At 41.9% G+C, this 23978-nt stretch overlaps 1 protein-coding gene across 3 annotated transcripts; it reads right to left on the bottom strand.

Moving 5' to 3' along the window:
• Nucleotides 1–3746: 3746 nt before the first annotated feature.
• Nucleotides 3747–16499, bottom strand: LOC101944498 (general transcription factor IIE subunit 1-like). Of its 3 annotated transcripts, none has more exons than XM_065596810.1 (5): nt 16439–16499; nt 10367–10825; nt 8715–8916; nt 6443–6672; nt 3747–4941 (listed from the first exon to the last, which is right to left on the bottom strand). In XM_065596810.1, exons 2-5 carry the CDS (start codon nt 10812–10814, stop codon nt 4553–4555), a joined length of 1269 nt encoding a protein of 422 aa, XP_065452882.1. In that variant the 5' UTR covers nt 10815–10825; nt 16439–16499; the 3' UTR covers nt 3747–4552. The 3 variants fall into 3 exon arrangements, with proteins under 3 accessions (XP_065452882.1, XP_065452881.1, XP_065452883.1); XM_065596809.1 differs by having other exon boundaries at nt 16329–16469; XM_065596811.1 differs by lacking the exon at nt 16439–16499 and adding an exon at nt 12512–12621.
• Nucleotides 16500–23978: the final 7479 nt, after the last annotated feature.

Raw genomic sequence — 23978 nt, 5'->3', positions numbered from 1 at the left:
CTGACTTAAATGTTTATTACCCTTTATCCTAATTATCTTATTTTGGCTGTTTCCCTACATGGTGCAGAAAGCATCCCTGACTTTGGGGCTCCAGTAATTGCATCTGTTGAGTAATTCCTTTCCTTATTGCTTGCTGATCATTACACAGTGGAAGTCATTCTCTCCAATTGGGGGAACAAGTTGTTCAGCAACTGTAATGCTACTTGAGTCCAGAACAGAGGAGTAATACAGACCCACTAATAACTGCTCAACTTTTGTACAATTTGGGGAGGGAGACAGGGAGAGACATGAACAGAGGGGGCAAAACTCTCTAATCTCTACGTAGATCAAACTGATAAGGATTGTTTGCTTTTTGCTATAAGCCAAAAAGACACCCCTAAGCTGTGTGGTACTCTTGAAGCCTGCAGATATGTGAACATATGGTTCAAACAAGGGGTTGGGAATCTGCCAGATGGTTATGCCACTTTAGCCATTGAACTAAAGATTGGTTGCAGTATTTATTGGTCAGAACAATCTTCCTTGCTGCAGTTACAGCAGCTAGAGTAGGAGAAATCACTACTGTTTCATAGTGATAAGTGCTTTAAGATGTTCTTTAGAATTTAAAAGTTCCTTGAACAAGGCATTCTCTGAATTTGCACACGTCAGCAGTGAACCACCAAGGGGAAGATGAATAGAAAGAGCTACATCCGCTGTTTCTTAAGCTGACTTAAGTCTGTCTGCTTTGGTAGACAGCAGAAGTTTTTCCTAAAGCACTACAGTCAGTGCTTGGGGTGTACATGTGAGTAGGCACTTGGCCCAAGGCCTCAGGCATCTTGTATGTCTGGACTTCCAACTTCAGCTGTTTAATAAAGAACTGAACAGACAAACTAGCTCTCAGAAAGAATGTCTCCAGGACTCACTTTCACATCAGTTACACTAAGGGCTCCTAACATTTCATTCTCCAAGGAAAATGATTTGAGGCCAAATGTTGTAGTATGTTCTCTGTGGGCTGATCCAGATATCACTTCTATATCTTTGCAGTCCCCCATTTTGATAAGTGTTCAGAACACTTGAAATGGCAAAAAGACCCCTGCCTTAGAGCTTTTGTAAGAGGTATCTTAGCTAGCAGATGTATCTATGGAGGAATAGAGCTGCTTCTGTGTTTTCCACCAAGCTAAAATAGTTCTCATGACAATGCCCCACTTCCTTTCCAACTGTAGTTCTAGTCCATAGATCCTGTGAACTCATCCTTCCCTCCTCTGCCTAATCATCCTATTATTAAAGTTGCATAACTTAGATTACATTTACATAATACCAGAAGGGAGTATAGTACTTTAAACAGGATTTCAGGAGAAAGTGGACTTAAGCCAGTGTTCTGGGGGCTTTATCATCAAAAATGATACAGGGGCAAAAAGGTACTCAAGAACTTTATATACCTATAAAAGGTAACTATTGCTTAGAGGAAATCAAATACTACATCAAAAAGGAATTGGCTAGGAACCCTTTAGGGACCAAAGGCATATTACAATACCTGCCACTACTGCTTGAAGCATAAACTAGTTCCAAAACAGAAGTAACATGGTAAATCTGTGTGTACTTACTTTCATAGAACAATGTAAGCTCTACCTCAGATTCACCATTGCAGCCTGAAGCTTCATGACTACAAAAAGCACAACATTGATTAAAAAACTAGAATTCTATTAAATGGGTTTAACTTAACTGATATGTCTTGAATTGTAGACTTCCACTTTTTAAAAGATGCCTTTTTATCCTTCACTGCTTCTTTTACATGGTGGTTAAGCCTCAGTGGCTCTTTTTTAGTTTTTACTGTGTTTCTTAATTTGGGGTATACATTTAAGTTAGGTCTCTATTATGGTGTCTTTAAAAAGCGCCCATGCAGCTTGCAGGGATTTCACTCTAGTCACTGTACCTTTTTATTTCTGTTTAACTAACCCCCTCATTTTTGCATAGTTCCCCTTTTTGAAATTAAATGCCACAGTGTTGGGTTGTTGAAATGTTCTTCCCACCACAGGGATGTTAAATGTTGTTATATTATGGTCACTATTTCCAAGCAGTCCTGTTATAATAGTTACCTCTTGGACCAGCTCCTGCGCTCCACTCAGGACTAAATCGAGAGTTGCCTCTCCCCCTTGTGGGTTCCTGGACCAGCTGCTCCGAGAAGCAGTCATTTAAAGTATCGAGAAATTGTCACCTCAGGATGAAATGCAGACATGTTCCCAGTCAACATGGGGATAACTGAAATCCCCCACTATTATTGAGTTCTTAATTTTGATAGCATTTCCATCATCACTATCACTGTCCTGGTCAGGTGGTAGATAAGAATATAACATTCGGGATCTATTAGAGCATGAAATTTCTATCCATAGAGATTCTATGGAACATGTAGATTCACTTAAGATTTTTACTTCATTTGATTCTACATTTTCTTTCACATAGTCCCCCTCCTCCCCCCCCGACCTGTTCTGTTCTTCCGATATATTTTGTACCCCGGAATAATTGTGTCCTATTGATTATCCTCACTCCACCAGGTTTCTGTGATGCTTATTATATCAATATCCTCCTTTATCACGAGGCACTCTAGTTCACCCATCTTATTATTTAGACTTTAGCTTTTGTGTACAAGCACTTTAAAAACTTGTCACTGTTTATTTGTCTGCCCTTTTCTGATGTGTCTAATTCTTTGGGAATGTTTCTCATCTGATCTGGCCCTCACATTATCCTCTTCCATCCTCTGCTCCTGACTATAACCTAGAGAATCTAAGAAGTCGCTGTCCGATCCACGTGCTCCTCTGCAACAGGCGGCTTCTCCCTCAACCCCCCCCCCCCCCATCTCCTAGTTTAAAAACTGCATGTAAAATGTAAACATGTACATCTAGGAACCAACAACAGACCATAGAAACAGACTGGATAGGGGACTCTACTCTGGGAAGCTGACTCTGAAAAAGAGTTGGGGGGCATGGTGGATAATCAACTGAACATGAGCTCCCAGTGTGACACTGGTCAAAAGAACAAACTCTATCCTGGGATGCATAAAGAGGGGAATCTTCAGTAGAAGTTATTTTTTCTCTGTATCTGGCACTGGTGCAACCTCTGCTGGAATAGTATGGCCTGTTCTGGTGCTCACAATTCAAAAAAGGATGTTGATAAATTGAAAAGGGTTCAGAGAAGAAACTGCTAAAGGATTAGAAAACATGCCTTATGGTAGATTCAAAGAGCTCACTCTATTGAACTTAAAGAGAAGGCTAATGGGTGACTTGATTACAGTCTATAAATATTTACAGGGGAATAACTATTTAATAATGGGCTCTTCAGTCTAGCAGCCAAAGACTAACATGCTGCAGGGGTTGGAAGTTGAAGCTAGAGCACTTCAGACTGGAAATAAGAAATTAATAATAGGAGTAATTAATCATTGGAACAGTTTACCAGGGGTCATGGTGGAGTCTCCATCCCTGGCAATTTTTAAATCAGGTTGGATTTTTTTTCTAACATATGCTCTAGGAATTAGTGTGGGTAAATTCTCTGGCCTGTGTTGTACAGGAGGTCAGACTAGATGATTGCAATAGTCCCTTCTGGCCTCGGACTCTATGAATGAGGTAATTTCCTATGGAGGAACCCACCTCTTCTCTGGGACTTCGCTCACACTTTACCCTGAGGTGTTTTTTTTTTTTTTTTTTTTAAATTCTGATCCATCCCAAAAGGGATCAGTTAGAGAGCACTTAGTAATCTTTTTTTAGCTGTGTGGGGGTTTTTTGGGGGGAGGGGCGGGGAGAATAGACAGTTTTTTCTAATCCAGATAATTCTCTTTAAATTAGCCATCAAACTGTTATGACTGTTCATTGCTTTGATTTCAAGTATTAGTATTAACTCTAGAGAGAGAAATCTGGGTGCAGGGATTTGTTGCAGGGACATTCCTTTCTGATTGCTCTGCCTGTAATACTCCACCACAATAAGAGCATCCACTCCAGAAGAATCGTTGGACACGTTGGCGTGAAGGTTACAGTAGCGATGAGTTTAACGCACTTATCAAGAAACGGAAATTAATCTAACAACACCTTGGCAGGGAGATGGATTACATGGCCTGTTAAATCCTTTTAGGTTCTGACTGTCACTTGGTTTTAGGCATTTATTTTAGCACTCAGACAATTGTGTCCTGTTGAGATTTATTTATTGATCAGACAGGATGATTCCTGCTTCTAAAGTAATTAAAGCATTACATTTTGTTTTTTCATTACAATACTTAACATATTAAACAAAATTTAGGACTGTTTCACAAACAGGAACTATATGGAAACAATTTAAATTCTCTAGCTTGAAACCAACCAAGGTTATTTGCAACATCTTCACTTTGTTGCTTTGGAGAAGCAACACAAGTACAAATTAAATAGCAAGCTCTCCAAAGAGCACATTTAGACTATACCATCACCTTCACAAAAAATATCCTGAACTTTACATTTGTTTCACCCAGCAACAACTGTAGGTTAAGCTACAACAGGAATTTCATACAGCACTTCTAAAAAACTTACATGTGCAGTACAATTGCTTTTTAATTCATTCACTCAAAGACAGACTGGAACATTTCTTGTCCCACCTTGATGTAAACTTCTCTCTCTTCATCTGTCATAAGTGACACTAGCTCTGGATTGTCACTAACTTCACTGTACAAGTGGGCCTGTCCAGCAACCATTACTGTAGGATCCAGTGTTTCCTGTTCCTCTTGTTCCAAGTCACTCCCTGCTGCTTTAACTACCACAGGTTTTGCATGTTTGGCCTCCTCCTCTGATTCACTGGTGTCACTTTCTGACTCATGCAGTTTGTTTTTGGCAAGAGGAGGGGGATGCCCTGTGCCAGAGGAAGACTTAGATTCATGGATGAGAAGAGTCTTTATTACTTCATTATCAGTAACAACTTCCTTAACATAGTCATCAGTTTCTTTGGACATTTCTGTTCCCAAAAACAAAAGAGCACCAAATAAGCCATACGCAATTAACATGTAAATAAACCAGTAATTTTCCCCTTGAACAATCCTATTTAAGTTTGACAATTGCAATCAAAGGATAAGACATCTTTCACAAGCGAATGGAATGAATGTTTTCCTGTTCATTTATAAGCAGGGTATATGAAGTATATTAAAATGGGATGGAGAGATATGGACAGTAAATGCACCTCCAGCCCTCCTTTAAAATAGAGAGAGCGCCATCTCAGCTGTAGTTTTGATATCTGATTTTGAGCATACCTGTTTCAATGGTTTTCTAAACATGGCACCCTGGCTGCTTCTGTAATTCAGCACCAGATGTATCAGGAAATAAAATTAGATTTGTGTTTGAAATATAGCTTCTTATTTAAGTTATCTTAGAAGCATTGAGCCACTGAAGATATTTTTTTGTAGTTGCATCTAGCACTTTGTATGTTACTCCTCTACTGAAAAATTCTGAACAAGATCATTTTTGATTAAACTGACCTACTTTAATGGTTTGTTCTGTGGTTAATACTAGTTTCCTGCTTATCAGTAGATTTGCCCCCGAACCTTATGTACAGAATATTCCTTTAAACCTTCAGATTTTTGTTCATAAATCTAATCCAAACCTCATGTTCAGCTATTGGAGTCTGAGGCCAGCGTTTTCGTAAGTGATCAGTGAATAAGGTGTCTCTCAAACTTGGTGCCCAGAAAGGGCCCAATTTTCAAAAAGGAGTGCCCAGCACTTTTTGAAAGTTAGTACACTTTAAAGTGTCTCTAGGCTAGGTGAACATGCTGAATCACTACTAGCATTTGAAAAACCTTGTCCTGTGTAGATTTATATTTGTAAAGGCCAGAAGGAACTAGTATCAACTAATCTTATCTCCTATATATCAAAGGTCATACATTCTAGCTCAGACATTATCTTTTATATAGATACCAAACCTTGATTTAAAGGCTTCAAGGGATGAAAAAAATCCACCTCTTTCCTTGGCAAGATTTTCAAATGGTTAGTTACCCTCTTAATACACCTCATTTCCAGCTTGAATTTATCTAGCTTCAGCTTCCAGCCATGGAATCTTGTTAAGCTTTTGTCTGCTTGCTTAAAGAGCCCTCTACTAGCAGAAGTCTCCCAGGTAGGTACTTGTACAGATATAAATATCCCAAAGAAGCATTCAGTTTCCTGCTATTCCCAGATTTAGAAGAGCTTTACAAAGATTTGTTGTTACATAGAATACATCGTTCAAGAAGATATTTTAAAATAGAAGGCTACTAAAAGACTGGGATTTTTCAGAACTTGGTGCCTAAAGCAAGGTTCTTAAGTCTGTATTTAGGACTTACATGAGGACAGTTTTCAAAAGTGCTGAGCATCCACCAGCTACTAATGTGGTGGTGAGGAGATAATTAATTACAGTACATTCCTAACTCCATGGACATATCAAAACATGACCATACATTCAAATGTTAGGTTCTCAAACTTTGTCTTACCAGTATTGGAGTCAGTTGCATATGAAGATGCTCCTTGTACAGTACTTTGTGACATCCATATAGGATGTTCTTTAGTCACTTTTTCCTTCCCTTTCGTCTTTGGTTCAGAATCTTGGACATCAATGACCAAGTTTTGAACATACATATTACTGACAGATGAATTCTTGTTGGCCCATTTCTCAGGATGGCTACTGGAGTCTAGGATGCTTGAACATACCTTCTGTTCAAAGCTGAAGGAAAAAAGTTTAATTCTTGCTTGCAGGGTGTCACTCTCCCAAACCCTAGGGTATTTAAAAGCCCCCTCAGTCTCCTCCCCCCTGCCCAAAACACAACACCACCACCTCATCTCTCAAATCAAGGAAACTGACCAGATTAATTTCAGTTTGGCCAGCTACACTGTATTTTGAGATAAAAATAATCTCCTCCCCAATCCATGATTAATGTGTGTGGTTCTGAGCCCTTAATAGCTGCATACTCTTTTCTAGAACACATTTTTGGATCAAGTGTATTGTCAGGATTAATGTAATGGTTTCACAGTAGAGAGTAAAGAGAACAAGAGAAGCTAAAATTAGTATTGAGAGAAATATAACAAACTTAAGAAGAAAGAAACTCTCCCCAATGTGAAAAAAAAAAATCTTTGAGTTTGAGGGGTAAATACATACATTTAATAATTGGGAGTTTTTAGAGTGCCATATACTACAGATATGCCAAACTAACACAGGTCTGTATGTTAAGCAGTTCTGGAAAAGACAAAAACACAAACCACTCAGGCACAATACAAGACAAAGAGAGTAGAAAGAACAGTGAACCTATAATGTTGCACAGAAAAGGATTTTAGGTTTCTTTCTTTATTATTTTCTATGCATGGAACTTGGCACATATTAAGCAAGAACTTGTTTCAGTGCAGCATTAGAGAGACTCCATTCTAGACTTTGTGAAAGGATGACAAAGTTTAGAGGAGACAAAGGAGCTGTTGGGCAGGTGTGCAGAAAGATACAAATAGGGATGGAGACAGAACGCTGAAAGTGAGTAAGAAGTAAATAGCAGTAGTCAAGGAGGAAGTGTTAGGAAAGCCTGCCAACGAGTAGTTTTGGGGGGGCTGGAACTTTGGAAATGTAAAGAAAGAAGCAGTAAGATGTGCTTGAGGGCCTGGGAGTGCAGGAAAGGAGGCAGAGGAGAATCAAAAGTGACATCAAGGCCGTGAGCTCGGGTAATAGGAAGGATTAAGAAAAGAGGAGAGGACAGGGCTTAAGTGGGAAATTTAAAAAACAAAACAAAAATAGCCTGTCAGCTAGGCAGATCTGGGAGTCAAATAGTAATAGTATCAATGATGAGGAACAAATCAGTCATGGAACATAGATGGAAAAAAAGATGTAGAGGACCATGGGAATCCACACAAAGACTTCAGAAAGGTGTGTGTGTGTGCGTGGGGGGGGGCGACAAAATTGAGGTGGGAATAACAACATATCATGTCAGAGGGAGTAGAGAGATCAGAAACATTGCCACGGGGGGTGGGGGGGAGTGGAAGAGGGCTTAACTTGATCAAGCAACAGTTATCGGGGACTTTCCTGAGAGTAATTTCTGTGAAGGAAAGTTGGAGAAAGCCACATGGCAAAAAGTTGAAGAGGGAAATATTAGAAACTATTTAGTGCAGAGTAGTAGGAACAGAGGCCGAAGGGGAGGAGGAGGAGGAGGGTTCTGTGAGAGTGAATCCAATGGCGTTTTAAAAAGAGAGGAAAACAAGGGCATGTTTGAATGTGGAAAGGAAATTGAGACAGATGGGTGACTGAAGGGGATTAAGGTTAGGAGTGGAAGGAGTCAGGAGCAAGAGAGCAGATAACTGGTTTGGAGATATAGGAGAAGGAAGAGATTGGCATGAAAAATAAGATGGAGGGAAAGAAGTGAAGGAGAGCCTAGCAAATTGTCAGTTCTAATTTTTTAAGTAGTTATCAGGATCTTAGGCAGATACAGAGAAGGAGTCGGCTGGTAGTTTTAAGGAAGGCACAGTGACGAAAAGCTGCCAAACGTTTATATGCACAGGAGTCAGAACTAAAATTATGTAAAAATAGGCCTTAGTGGCCTTTTGAAAGACAATTCATGATTCTAGTCAGCATGATTTCACCTCACCATCTTGGGCCACTTTCTGTCCTCCACTTACATGGGAAGAAAGCTTTACAAGTTTAGCTTAAATTATGCTCTGGAAGAAGTGAGCCAGAAAAGATTTGGTTTCCATAAGTTATAACTTGTATTGAGAAGAGATTTCTCTTCATACCTTTCTGATAGCTCTGGAATTTCCGTTGGCTGAGGCTCAAGCAAATCATGTGGTAGAACAACCTCTTCAGTTTCCCGCAGCAGTGCAAAGATGGGTTCAATCTGTTCATTAAATTTTGCTAGCAAGGTTCGAGCATCTCGTTTGGGAAGTGCAGAGGCATCCTCCTCAACTTCAGCATTGCAGTAGGTGCAGCGGAAAGTCTCTGCAACATCACCCCCATTTGAAATTTACAGATTAGTAAAAGATACAAAAATTTAGCAGTGAGCTTTGCCAAGGAATTTGCTCCTCCAATGAATAAGACTTTTGAAGAACAACTCAGTTCCATGCTACAACCGTTTATTGAAGGGACACAATCAACTTGAAATCTGTTAATTTCAAAACATTTTTGTTAAAAAGCAGTTGCTGATACTATTCCTGCCTCTGAATCCTGGGGAATAACGAGAGTTCTACAATCACATTTGCCTCTGATTATGACACACTTGTGTAAAAGATCCACACAAACAGACTACCAGAGGAAAGAGAAATTGTGCATTTGGCAACATCTTCTGTATAGTCAATTTCTTCTCTCTAATATCTTATACTTGTTCATTCATCTTAGATGTAACATGGAACAAGAGGTAAAATATTTTCTGGCAGATTTGATGTTTAAATTGACAGTGTCCTTTTAAACACAATGGTGCTATTTCTAGCTGAATCCAGCAGTGAAAACTAGTACCTCTACCTCAAGGAACCTGTTTGAAGCGTATAGTTCTACTCTGAAAAGCTACTCTGTAAAAGTGTCACCATCAGCTGCTTCCATATTTATTGTTTCAATGATTTACAGATCAAATTTGCTCAGTTTACAAGCCAAGGATTTTGCCAGCACACAGCCCTGCAAATTCCCTTTACAATATCAAAATCAAGCTTTGTTAATTCTTTCTGGTTCATTCATCCTTACCAGCTCCCCAGCTGTTTATAGTGTAGGTAGGTGTCAGATTGCCATTGCATCACACCTCCCCATGCCTTGTCCAGTGAATTTGAAATGCAACTTCTGGTTCAGTTGGCTTGAAGAGGAGGCAGAAACTCTTGAGTTCTTATGTCAGCTCAGCTCCTGACTTGCTATGTGGCTTTGGGAAGACCCTGAACCTCTATGTCTCAGTTGCCCTATCTGTAGAATGGGGATGCTTATACCTCCCACTCTGGTGTTAGGAGAATTAGTTAATGTTTTTTAAAATATAGTATTTCAAATTGTTTTATTAGTACTTTATGGCATCTTGCCTCAGGATCTTCATGCATTTATAATCATTAAATTAATTTAACCTCACAACACCCAGATGAAATGGACAACTTACTTGCATTTTAAAAGGTGAGGAAATTAAAGACATGTAAAACTTGGTTAAACTACTTGGCCAAAGTCAAACAGCAAGTCCATAGCAGAGCTGAGACTAATCTGAATCCCAGGGCTGCATCTTAGCTACAAGAATATCCTTCCTCTTCACCACAGCTCATTCTACAAGCCCAATTATTTCCTTGTACTTTTTTTAGGGCAACTGTCCAAAAACAAAACCCAACCAACCTGGTTCTATTACGAAACGTGCACAGGTGCAGACACATTTAATGCTGCCAACAATTTCCTGAAGGATGAGAGTGGATGAGCAGTCTAGCTGGCATACCTGTGAATATGTCAAACAGCTGATTTACTTCCAGGTCTGTGTAAGTGCTGAAGCAAGACGGACACTTGAAGGAGGACCTGGTAGTTGAATCCCGCTCATCTGCTTCTATCTTCCGGCGCACATGATCCAGTTTGTACTTCACCACATCCACCAGCACCTTGTAGTTGATGTAGTAGTAATTATGCCTTGTACTCTTCCCATTGGGCCCTGTTTCAACCCGCATGCGCAGCTTGACAAATTTATCTGCCTTGAGCGTGTTGAGGACAGTGCGCAACTGTTTGCGTTCATACTTGAGCAGTAGCAGCAAGTCATCCTCCTTCACACAGGGGTATCGGATCAACACATCAAGGACCAGTGAGTACTCTACCCCATAGAAGCCACGCACCATGTATTTGGCCAACCGTTTCAGTGCTGCTGGGACTTCCGTAATAACATCTTGATCTCCCATCAGTAACTAAACTGTGTCAGAAAGAGGAGTGTTAGTATATGTAACACCGACAGACCCCAGTTATCAGTGGGCAGGATCGAACCTGGGGCCTCTGGAGCTTAGTGCATGAGCCTCTACAGCATGAACTAAAAGCCATATGGCTATTAGCTAAGGCTGTAGAGCAAACTCAATATCTTTCTCTAAGTGTTCTCAGCACCACTAGATGGGACAGAGCACCACACGCAGGAGGCGTGTGTGTTACATATACAGCCTCATTATTAAGGCTGTATGCAATATTAAGTGTTTTGTGAACCTTTGGATAGCTCAGATTGGTTCTAAAGCAAGTCATCTGCAATGCTGCTCTTTCAATAGGAGTCTGAGTCTGTGTCTACATTCTGTGCAATCGTCATTAGGTTCTGATCAACCCCACCACATCTGGATATTAAAGCTTATTGAATGCTTTTGGGCCTAGCTGTGTATTAGTGAGTATCTATACAACAGATGCCCCCTGCTGGGTAAGAGAGAAGGTGTTAGAAAAACTCCACAAGCTTCCTCTGACAGAATTTTCCCTTGAGCTATCTCCTCTGAGGGTGGACATGGAGGTAGGATGACGACGGGATTTTGGTTTCTAAAGGTCACCCACCCCACCTTTAAGACTACTGTTTTCTTTCAGCTTGGCTTGTAGATTACACCAATTGGAATTCAGGTCTGAAGTGAACATTGCATGCCCTGTGCTGGAATTTACTGTGTACAAGGTTAGTGAGAAGTCTCTACAAGTGTCATATGATCTCTTACGGTTGCCAATTCTCCCAGTTTTGCCGTGAGTCTCCCAGAATTGGGCTTAATCTCCTGGAGAAAACTGAAGCCAATCCAGGAGATTTTAAACTGCTAAAAGTCTGAAAGCACAGCAGGGCTAAGGCAGGCTCCCTAACTGCCCTGGCTCTGCACCACTCCCGGGAGCAGCCGGCATGTCTGGTCCCTAGGCAAGGGGAGGAGGTGGGGTCTCTGCACACTGCCCCTGCCTGCAGATGCCACCCCTGCAGCTTCCATTGGCCACGGTTCCTGGCCAACGGAAGCTGCTGAATCAGCACTGGGGGCAGGGGCAGCACACAGAGCCACCTGCCTCCCCTCCACCTAGGGGCCGGACATGCTTCCAGGAGTGGCGTGGAGCAAGGGCAGACAGGGAGCCTGTTTAGCCCTGCTGCGCTGCTGACCGGGAGCCGCCTGAGGTAAGCACTGCCTGGCTGGAGCCTGCCCCCCCTCATCCCCTCCTGAACCCCAACCCTCTGCCCTGAGCCCCCTCCTGGAGCCAGTACCCCACACCCCATCCTGCACCACAACCCTCTGCCCCAGGTTAGAACCCCCTCCCATAGCTAAACTCTCTCCCAGAGCCTGCACCCCAATCCTCTGCCCCAGCCCATAGTCCCCCCCTGCACCCAAAGTCCCTCCCAGAGCCCACATCCCCTCCTGCATCCCAGCCTCCTTCCCCAGGCTCAGCCCAGAGACCCCCTCCCACACTCCAAACCCCTTAGCCCCAGCCCAGAGCCCACATCCCAACTCCTTGCCCCATCCCAAGGAAAGTGAGTGAGGGTTGGGGAGAGCAAATAAAGGAGGGAGGGGTGATGGAGCGAGCAGGGGCAGGGCCAAGGGTGTTTGTGTGATTAGACAGTTGGCAACCCTAGATATCTTGTATTAATTAATAAAATAGTTTAACATACCTCATGACACCATTCCAAGGGATAAACACAAGAGGGCAGCATTGAGATTGAACTATAAGACTTAATGTGGCATTTTCCATCTTCTAAATGCTTGACTGCTGTCCAGATTGCAATGGTCCCCAAGGGAAGGAATGTTCAGCAACCCAGAAGAGTCAGAACACAGAGGGGTTAGGCCTATTCCAGCCTTCCCCCAACATACCCGTGTAGACAGGGTGCAGCGTAAGACTGTTCCACTTGCCCATAGCTACCAAGAAATACTCCCTGTGACAGTGATGTTCCCTGGTGGGATGATCTGACTGGTTTCTAGCCCTTTGTGGGGCCTTTGTCACAAAATCAGTCCTGTTCGTTAGAATTTATCCTCATACTCTCTAATTCAGCTATTTTAACCATTAACGGTAATGATGGTTATCAGGGGAAAAGAAATCTGTTCCCTGGATATGTCCCAAAAGAAAACATCTTGATTCAGTATGTCCAGGCTGAGTAGTATCCTGTAACATTATACACAGCACTTTTTATCGAGAACACTCTCTAAAGTATATACATAAAGCACCACTGGAATAGAAGGCCATGTCCGCTGGGGTGGCGGACACCTGCCAACTGCAGCACAAGATGGGTGAGTGAGTGGGAGGATGTTCTGTGTAATGACACTGAGAAAGCCTCCTCTTGCAAGATGCATCATATACTCTCCAATGTCCACATTGAGCTCCAGTTTTTAAGGCTGGCCAGAATACTTCCCACAGCAAACTGCATGGAGCTAAGTCTATCTATCTTGAAGATGTATAGCTGATCTAATCCTGTCTAGGTTTGAACTGGTGTCTAAATATCTCAAAGTTTTGTGCTTAGACCACTCTGCCACCCCTTCAGCATGGCTAGAAGACCCACTGCTGTTTCTCTTTCATTGTCTTTATAAATCAGATTCTCTTTCCACAGCAAATGCTTCTGCTAAACCTTCTCCTCTTCAAACCCCTTCTAGTAATTCTCATTTTACATATATTCTGATAACCTCCCTGTCTTAAAACTCTGTGAAAGGCAGCATAGTTAGGCTACTGACAGGCAGGGCCGCCCAGAGGGGGGGCAAGTGGGGCAATTTGCCCCAGGCCCCGGGCCCCACAGGGGCCCCCACGAGAATGTCGGAGGCTCCCCCCTCCCTCCGACTTCACCTTCCCCCATCCCCCGGCACCTCAGTGCGCCGCTTCCAGGAGCGGCCCTGGACAGCGCGGCAGTGGCATGGCTCGGGCGGGGCCTGAGGTCCTCCCACTTGGAGCTGCGTGGTAAGGGGGTGGGGCTGCGAGCTCCAGCAGGCCGAGCGGCAGAAGCTCCTGGACGCGGCTCGCTGAGGCTCTGGGAGAGGGGGGTAAGCAGCATGGTAAGCCCCTCTGAGCCGGGCACCCCCCCAGCCCTGATCCCCAGCTCTGAGCCAAGCCCCTCTGAGCCAGGCACCCCCGACCCCATCCACCCCCAGCCGTGACCCCCAGCTCCAAGCCCAGCCCCTCTGAGCCAGATACCTCCCCAACCCCATCCACCCCCAGCCCTGACCCCCAGCTCCAAGCCCAGCCCCTCTGAGCCCGACACCCCCCGACCCCATCCCCCCCACAGCCCTGACCCCCAGCTTCGAGCCCAGCCCCTCTGAGCCGGGCACCCCCCAACCCAGAGCCCACCTCCCCACCCAGCCCTGGGCAACAGTAGCGCCACCCCCAGGCAGCGACAGCCCATTGGCACCAACCATCACCATCACCCAGCGACAGCCCATTATGTAATTGCAAATGTATACATACCATTAAAGCATTTAATGTTTTTAAATAATGTGTTTCATGTATTTTCAAATTATTAAAAAATGTTTAAATGTATTTCACTGGTTATTGTTTACATTTCCAAATACATGTTACTATAGTATTGCAACTTTTTTTTTTATGGACTGGGCCCCCGAAATTGCTTTGCCCCAGGCCCCCTGAATCCTTTGGGCGGCCCTGCTGACAGGGGCAGTCTACCCGGAGTACTGCTACCCCAGCTGCAGCAGGCACCAACTAATAGACTTCGCACTATAATAAACTAATTAATAAAATTAATAAAATAATTAAAATGTAGACAATGCGTTGTCCCCCTGTGAGGTAATTCACTAACGTTACCTCCATTTTATAGATGGGGAGTCAGAAAAGTTAAGAGACTTGCCCACGGTCACCCAGGAATTTAGTGGCAGAACCAGGAGTAGAACCCTGGAGCCCTATTCTCCTGCTGCAGGAGACAAGTCGCTGTTAGTATGCCGCATGGGAGAGGTGTGTAATTGAGGGTGGTGGAAGGTAAAGTCCCATGTCTCCTGACTGCTATTGTCCTTGCAAAGAGCTTCCTCCCACCCTTCCTAGCAAGTTGTTGAGATGTCAGTTTTTGTCATCTCATGACTATCCCTCTCCACGTCGGCCCCACCGACTGAGTCCATAAAGTCAGGGGCGAGAGATGTTCCCATCCTTAGCTTGTTCAATGCTGCTTTGACACCACACATCAGGGCATCTTGCTGGACAGTGTAGTACCAACAGCCCCTTTCTCCTCATCTAAGTTTCCTTCCCTTGAAGCTGCCTCTCGTAACATACTCCTGCATAAAATATTTTCACTGGTCTGACAGTTGGACCACATATTTGTTAGGTGGTGAACTGTTTTTCCCACACACCTCACCAAGTCATTACATGGCAGTGACCATAAACTAGATGCTAGCTTTGCATTAAGCAAGAGGGCCATGGGATGGGTACCCACACAGGGGAGTCAGATCAGTATTATCTCCATTTGAGAGACAGAAATAAAGATACAGAGATTAAGTGATCTGATTGGATGCACTGTAGTCTGGTAGTGCAGACCTGGACATAGCTGCTAGGAGCCATAGTTTCTGGTCTTGCCTCTAACACTGACTTCTTGGGAGACTAGGGGCAATTCTCTGAGCTGCTGGAAGGCAGAGCCCTATTCACTTCAATGTGGATCTATTTACATTCAGTAATTTGCAGGCTCAGCATCCCAAGTCCCCATGCGAGGAAGCCAGGTACATTTGCAGCTTCTTGAACAAGTGTAACTTAGTTTTTTAATTTATAAAACTGTTTAGGAACAAGTATTTTTAAAAAAACTGATTTACTTCAGCCTTAGTCCTAACCATTGTTAAATCAGATTTGGTTTCAGCAGAATGGGAGCTTTCTCGCTCTCTCTAATGCATTATTTAAGATGGTCTAGTAGACACTGCACAGAACTTTCAATTTCTAAACAAGTGCAAAGCCAATTTCATTTCTATTAAAGCAAGATGCTTTGCACCTGGAAAGCAGTTCCATCCCACAGCTCTAAAGCCTCCTTATAGATAGAAGTGGGAGCAAACACTCCCACCCTGTACTGAGACATCACTTGCCAGTGTTGGTAAGAAATATAGACATTAGATCATAGGCAACTTAATCAAGTTGCAAGGATGATAACTAGCTTCACTTCCCAGGGAAAAGCCTAAAATAAAGAATGTAGAAACTATCCTCAGAGCTTTTTTGCTTACGGAATGCTTACATAAGGTTACTTATCAAATTGATAGACAATTATCAAAGCAGAATTCAAGTTAACAGACACCATACACAGTATATGCAGCAGGATTTTCAAAAGCCAGTTGCTTAAAGTTAATTTCTTACCACAGCTATTAAGAAATAAAGTAAAAACTGCCCCACAATCATTTTATCAGTGATAGTTTGATCAATTTATGCATTTTAGAAATACTAAAATGCTGGGATTTATTATACCAAAATCTTTAATAAGTCTTATACAATCAAACCCCTTGCAGTTGAATTAAACCGCTCATTATTACCTCTCTGGGAGCATACAGGACCAACTTTCCCTAGAAAGTTTCTGATTTAATTTTGCAGCAGATATAACCCTTTTCCAAGGACTCAGAGCCAACCCTCACCCAAACTTAACTCTTTGCCACCCTCTTCCTGGGCCTATCAATGATGAGTCCAAGCTGATAGCCATCTGGAAGGAGAGACACTCAAAGTGATTCTCTAGCACCAGAATGAAATCAACATTTAAATTATACCATGCAAATATTATTGCTAAACAAACACACTCAGAGCAGACAAGGGATTGAAATGATTATGGTTAGTTGTTGCAATCAAAAAGTAGCCTTTTTAATTAGTGTTCTGTAGAAGATTAAAGCTATCAGCATAATTAATTCAGCAATCTGGAAAAGAACTAATGGGTAAGTGGAATTACTAAACTGATTTCTATTCACTATTTCCTCAAGCTGATAGTAAATCTCTTAGTGTGAATAAACTAAACCCAAGCCCTTTTACTTGGTTGCACAACAGATCCTTAGCCTTACCTGTTTTAACTTGCATTTAGAAGATTTCATAACCACAGCAGCTTGCAAATATATATGCAGTTTGGGTATATTTTGCAGAAGAGAGAATGGAACTCCTGTGTGTCAACAATCTATTTATGTATACTAGTATTTTTCATCTTTGGAGCCCTTCACAAATATTAAGGAGTTAATCCTCACAACATCTCCATGACATAGGGAAGCAAGTGGGTAATATAATCTCCCCTTTATAGATGAGGAAACTGAGGTAGAAAAATTAAGAGAAGGCCAGAGAGGGTGTCAGAGCCAGGATTAGAACACTGGAGAGCCTAACTTCAAAGTTCCATGCTTTGATCATCAGCCAGCACATCTCCTACACATATGTGCTCATATCTGTTCCTGTATGTGGTTGTCCATAGGAGCTCCACACTCATATGACACATATTGCCAATTCCTCACCACAAATCTGTTTTCCCCTACGCTGAGGCTCTGTTCCTGTAAACTGCCTGGCATGGGGGCACCCTGTGTGCCTGCACAGCCCCACTAAAATCAGTGGAGCAGCTTGCAGGATCAAGGGCCAAAGAGCCTGAGCCTGTGAAGCACAGGGTGCCAGAATTCAGGGAGAGACAGACAAGGCAGGGGAGGTATTATCTTTCTTTAGACCAACTTCTGTTGGTGAGAGAGACAAGCTTTCACCAAGAGAAGTTGGTCCTATAAAAGATATGACCTCCCCTGCCTTGTATCTCTCATATCATGGAACCAACATGGCTACAACAACACTGTAAACAAAATTAAGGGTGCAAATCTCACTAGCTTCAGTGAGAGCTCAAGGCACTGAGCACGTGGAGGGGTGAGGTCCAAGAGGAACACACAGATTGGAAACTACAGTAAATGTTTGTTCTGCAAACCAGAAACTGAGAAAAGAGGAACTAATTTAAGTTTACCAAGTGAGCTCTGCAACAATGGAATGCTCGATCCTGGGGCGAGGGTCACAGCTTTTTAAAACCCCATTAAATGTGAATCTAGATCTGGTGAATACACCAGTACAACAGAGGAATGTAACAGATAAGAATGACTCCAGTATTTCAACCCCAATATTCCAAAAATAAAAATGGAATTTAGATTTCTAAAATATTTGTACAAGTAAACGCAGTGGATTTACCCCTCAAAAATCATTATAGGACATGGAATATAATACACTCAGTTGACTGTGTTTTGGTTAAATTAGAACAAACCAAATAACAAGAATGTTATTGCCATGGGCATCAGCACTTTGCAGATACAAACAACCATACAGATCAAGTTTAACCTGAGCCTTGGGAATTTTTACAATTAATAATACCTAGCACTTATATGGCACTTTCCAACTTCAAAGCATTTTAACCAATCTTATCCTCAAATAGTCCTCAATCAATGGGGAGAAGGGGGCTAGATCACAAGAAAACATTAAATGGCTTTCTAAAATAAGTAGTATTGTGACCTGGCTTATAACATTTTCATCATCAAATAAAATTGTTCAGGAGCATAAAATCTGAGCAAGTTGTGAGTAATAAAACTAGTGTTCAGAAGTGGATGCAATTGATCTCCACAGCACTGACAAAAATGGTTGTTCAGTCAGGCAATTTCACTGGCAATGAGGTTAGCAGAGAATTTGATATGACATTATTTTGTTTACCCATCACCCTTTTCATTGGCTTTATGCTGTGCAGTTTGAGAGAGTAAAAGTGAGACCTGTAATCAGAGTAAAATAAGGCGTGGATTGCACTGGATTTCCCAATACGCATAGCCAAGACACAGCCTCTAGAGAGTTCTGTTTTCATGCTAACGTGCTATCATAATGCTCTGGAATATAACCCTCACTGAAAAATAGGAGTTAGAGACCAGGATAGACAAATGCATTTTGCCTCATTTCAAACCCACTTGAACATGGTTTGAAAGTTCATCTGAAAATTATGGCATTTGCATTGCACTTAGAAAACACTTGATAGAAGAAGCAGTGAGAGGACAGAGGAAACATACCCAATGAAAAAAATAGAATGGAAAATGGAGCAGACAGAGTGAAAAACAAATAAAGGGAGACTGAAGAATGGAGCAGGAAGTAAAAGAGAAACAAAACAATAAGTACACTGGGTCACATTCTGGTCACTGGTCTGGTGGCTGTAGAAGACCCACAAGAAACTGGGCAAATACAGTACGTTGATCAGCAGAACAGGTGCAGCAAAAGGCCAGTGTAAGTGGTCCTGGGGCTGCTCTAACTTACACTAGTGTCCACAGTGTCGCCTGGTCTGGGAAGAAGACTCTTGGTAGCACAAATGTGGTTTAAAGTAAATTTTGCCCCTACCCTACCTCCCCCTGGGCATCAACTTCTTTACGGAATCTCTCAGAAAGCACAGCACAGAAGAGGCTCTACTCTGTATATTACATAAAAAAAATGATGTTAAAGGAATGCTTGCAAAGACAAGCACTTGAAAGTTAGAAAATGCCAGAATTAAGTTTCCTGTGCAACCATAATTTGGCCCACTTGTACATGTGCATTAAGATAGTCTTTGATTACATGGTCACATATTATTTTTTCCACAGGCGCCCAACCTCATTTAGTGCACAGCACAGGCCTGTGCTGGGGATGAATACAGTTGTGTAGTGAAGGAAAGTGTTGTGTGTAAGATCTGTGACTCATTTGCAGAAATTGGAAGGCGTGTAGTGGATCAGCCAAGGAATTGCAGGAAGAGAAAGGAGGTCTCAGGTTTTGCAGATGAATGCTGCCCTTGTGAATCTGATTCTACCCCTGCCTGTATCAGAGTTCCTATATGATTCTGGGTAGATTCACAGGTGGCCACTAAAATTGTGTGTTCCTCATTTTCTGGGTGTCCAACTTGATATTTTGGGTTTTGAACTGAAGCAGCACTGAGCCCTGACAGCTGCATCTGAAGGCAAGGGGAGCTGTGCTTTGAGTGTATAAAGTGCTACATAATGCTAAGTACTCTGAAAAATCAGGTCCTAAGTGTCTCCAATTGGACACCCCAAAATTAGTGGATATTTTTTACCTTAATCAGTGTGCCTTGGTTCCCCATCTGTAAAACAGGGATATTCCCTACTCATCTCACAGGGGTGTTGTGAAAATAAGTTAGTGTTTGTGAAGACCTCAGATACCAAAGGAAAAAAGCCCATGAAGACATTAATAATCTTATCTGCAGAATAGCATGCAGTAAATAAAGCTTGGGGCTACATATTAAACAATGAGGAGAAAATTTAATATTGAATAGCTGCTCACCATCCAGCCTGTGCACTGAATGAGGCACAAGTCTGGTGGAAAAAATAGTATATGCTCATGTAATTAAAGACTATATGATAATGGATATATGCTGTGGATTTAAAGACCGCAATCCTGATTATGCTCCATATCAAGGGTCAATATGAAAACACAAAAATGTCATCACGTGGAACAAATTTTTACTTTTTTTTAATTTAGGAAATTACATAGAAAACTAAATTAGATGAACATTAAGGTTGCAAAGTCAAACACTCAAATGTTAGGAAATGCCAAAATTAAGGTTGCCTGTGCAACCTTAATTAGATCCTTTGTCCACATGTATTATGACAGTCTTCAATTATATCATCACACACTATTTTTCCCACTGGATCCCTGCTTTATTGACTTATTTCTTTTATTCAGCATAACAAAAAGGCCACCCATCCATAGACTTTGACCACCCTGACAGTTGTTTAAAATTACAAAACCAAAAATGCAATTCAGGCAGCTCGTCCCTTGCAAGAAGTAGCAGCTTGGAATTAAAAACAAAATTCAAATCATACATCAGCCTATAGCTCAATTCTCCTGGTTCTCTTTGAAAGGCAAGTGAAACAAATGAGTCCTGCAGTATACCTTGAAAGTCAACAAATCCAGGTTATTTTGCATGAGAGGCAGCCAAAGTTCTTATTACTTATTAAGGAGACGTGATAAAACTAAGAGAGCTGCTAGAGTATTTAGAGCACCTGCAAAGAAGTACTGTCATACTTTTTGCAGAATATTGTAAATCAATTGCATTCACTACTGATGTTGATAGGATGGTAAGTTGTTGTTTTTTTGTTTTTTTTTCCAAGGACAGGCTAATTTAGGAACAGATTTATGCCTCCCTCTTTCACATTGATTACTACCTTACTCCACAAGTAGTCCTAATTACCTTAATGGTACCAACTCTTGAATTAGGGTGTGGATTATGGAGTAGTAAAAAATCTGTTTTTTAATGCCATGAAATATAACATTTGATTACCCTTGTTTGTTTAGGTAAAGTGGTTCATGTCAGCCATAGCACTGCACCATTAGTCAGGTATGTTGTGGATCATGTATACATGTTTATGTCCATGTGGGAATAAAGACACCTTATTCCACTATGCTCAAGTCTTAGTAAAAATAGGTTAAAGCTTAAACTCAAATCAAACTTGTTTACAATCAGATTAAAGAAAGAACTGAAAGATAATAGTGAATTACAAAAACCCCACATACTGAATGATGTGTTGCTGGAGGCTCACTTGTTAACATTTTTTGATTAGGTACAGAATTAAAGAAACTCTCTCACTGCTTTTGTTCAGGTCAATTGAGTTAAGTACTTGGATGCTTATTTTACCCTAGGCTCAAGCGAGGACTACCAGTGTAGTGAGAGATTTTTGCCATGAATGTTCTGAATAAAGGCTTGCAGAAAAAGGGGGTTTAAATTTGTAATTTTTTTCTCAGTTGGATATAAAAAGAGTGGTGACAGCATCAGGACACTTTAGTCTGCATAAAATAGTAATTAGTTATAAAATTAAGGCTTTAAATAAGTAAAAATTAAAAATAGTTTAAATTTAGAAAATCCAAATACAGATACAGGGAAAGATCACCTAGAACTTTCTAGGAACTCCTAGAACCCAAGATGGTGTCAGGGAGGACCAGTCACATGTAGGTACACATGAGTTAGAAAGCAGGTAGCTGATTGGCTAAGAGAATATCATCCCACTGAAAGAGCAACCAATCAGAGACGGAGAAAATATCATGCCACTGAATGGCGACCAATCAGAGATGAGCAGTGTAGGCTGGAAAGTGTATATAAGGCTGACGTTGTAGCAGTTTGGGACCTTCAAGAAAAACAAAAGCTACCAGACTCCTATCTGGGAAGAGGGTTCCTAGGCAGCTTTGGGTAGACTCTTGTGAGGCTTTGGGTGGGGGTTGCTTTGGGGTTCCGAAGAGCTGCCACTTACAAGATGCAGCAAGCAAAACTAGCTAGATTTTGGGTGGAGTCTTGTGAGGCTTTGGCAGGGGGTTGCTTTGGGGTTCCAGAAAGACACTGCCTGCGAGAAACCTCAAGAAGCAAGAGTTGCAGCAGCAAGAGAACCCTGAGATTGCCCTGGCAACAATTGCTGTAGCAACCAAGCCAATAGCCTTCACCAGCAGCAGCTCTGTAACTGCTGTTGGAGGGCCACTGTCGCTTCCTCAGCTACTTGCCATAATCAGTGTTAGCATCGTGCACCATCTGAGGTGAACAGCACTGAGACAGAACAGAAGGACCTTGAGGGTTCAAGAGATACTGAGGGGCTAATAGAAGTAAGTGTAATTCCCCCATCTATTAGTAAGGAACATATAGGTGCATCTGTCAGTAAAGCTGGATGCCTGTGTTTGAATGAGATTTCCCCAACCCACCCTGAAGACTGAGGGGGGACATAACAGTTTTCAAATATGTAAAAGGTTGTTACAAGGAGGGAGAAAAATTGTTCTTCTGAACCTCTGAGAACAGGACAAGAAGCAATGGGCTTAAATTGCAGCAAGGGTAGTTTAGGTTGGATATTAGGAAAAACTTCCTGTCAGGGTGGTTAAGCACTAGGTTGTGGAATCTCCATCATTAGAGATTTATAAGAGCAGGTTTGGCAAACACTTGTCAGGAATGGTCTAGATAATACTTAGTCCTGCCATGAGTGCAGGGGACTGGACTAGATGACCTCTCGAAGTCCCTTCCAGTCCTATGATTCTCTGATCAGCGCTCAGAATGATAATGTAAATATTAATGTAGTTATTAAATAATTGTTAGTGTTACATGTTAAACGTGACTTAGTGTTAAGTGAATGATTACATTGTTATATAGTCTGCCTCTTTGTGTGCTGTGCTGTGTATTTGAATGTAATTCTATTGTTTTATTTCTATGCACTTTCTTCCTTTTCTAAATTTCCTGTAACTTCTTAGGGTTTTTTTAATATTTGTTTTTGAAGAATTTCTGCTTGTGTGTTAATCCTTGAGCAGAAGGTGATATGTGTAGGGTGACCAGATGTCCTGATTTTATAGGCACAGTCCTGATTTTGGGGTCTTTTTCTTGTATAGGCTCCTATTACTCCCCACCCCGTCCCGATTTTTCACATTTGCTGTCCCTAGGTATGGGTGTCCTTTCAGGGGTCAACAAGACTAGCTTGCTCTGGGGAGCCCTCTGCAGGTCAGAGACAAGCCCCCTGGGGAAAACCCTAGCAATTCCTTTAGGGCCACAACCTTGCTTACCCTTTGTTAGAGAAATTTGTAGGTAATTTAATTGGTGTCTAAACTTCTAGGGTAACACCCCTGTTAGGCTCAGGGACCAGGGCCTAGGAGTCTTGAGTCCTGTTCTCATTCCAGTTCTGCCCTCCCCCTTCTCAGTAACTTACCTAGGCTCCTCTAAATGTGCATGTCACACTTTGCCTAACTGTAAATTGGGTATGAGACTTACTTCACTCTAGGCCGAGGTTTAAGTTTATAAAGTGCTTCACTATCTTCAGGTGAATGTTATGTATCGTAAAATGTAAGATTCATTATTAAAATCTATGCAATGGCAAAATGTAAACTAATTTGTCCCCCACAGTGCTGTTGGACATTTAACTCAGTGGACACTCCACCATTAAGTTCTGCACTGATGTTTGTAATTAGTGTTAACTTTATTTTCCAACATACATAAGATCTTCCCTCTTGCTTTCCCAGATTACTAAATGGAACAAAATGACTAGATTTATATTTATTACTATGAAGCGAGGGGTGTGCTTGCTGTTTTATGTAGTGATTTTTTCCCCCATAGATTCAGATTCCAAGGCCAGAAGGGATCATTTTGATCATCTAGTCTGACCTCCCAAACAAAACAGGCCCTAGAACTTCTTCAATATAATTCCTAGAAC

This window comes from Chrysemys picta, chromosome 5, assembly GCF_011386835.1.
Source record: "Chrysemys picta bellii isolate R12L10 chromosome 5, ASM1138683v2, whole genome shotgun sequence".
NCBI classification, from domain to species: Eukaryota; Metazoa; Chordata; order Testudines; family Emydidae; genus Chrysemys; species Chrysemys picta.
The sequence above is the reverse complement of the archived record's forward strand: the minus strand, read 5'-3'. Positions and strand labels throughout refer to the sequence as shown.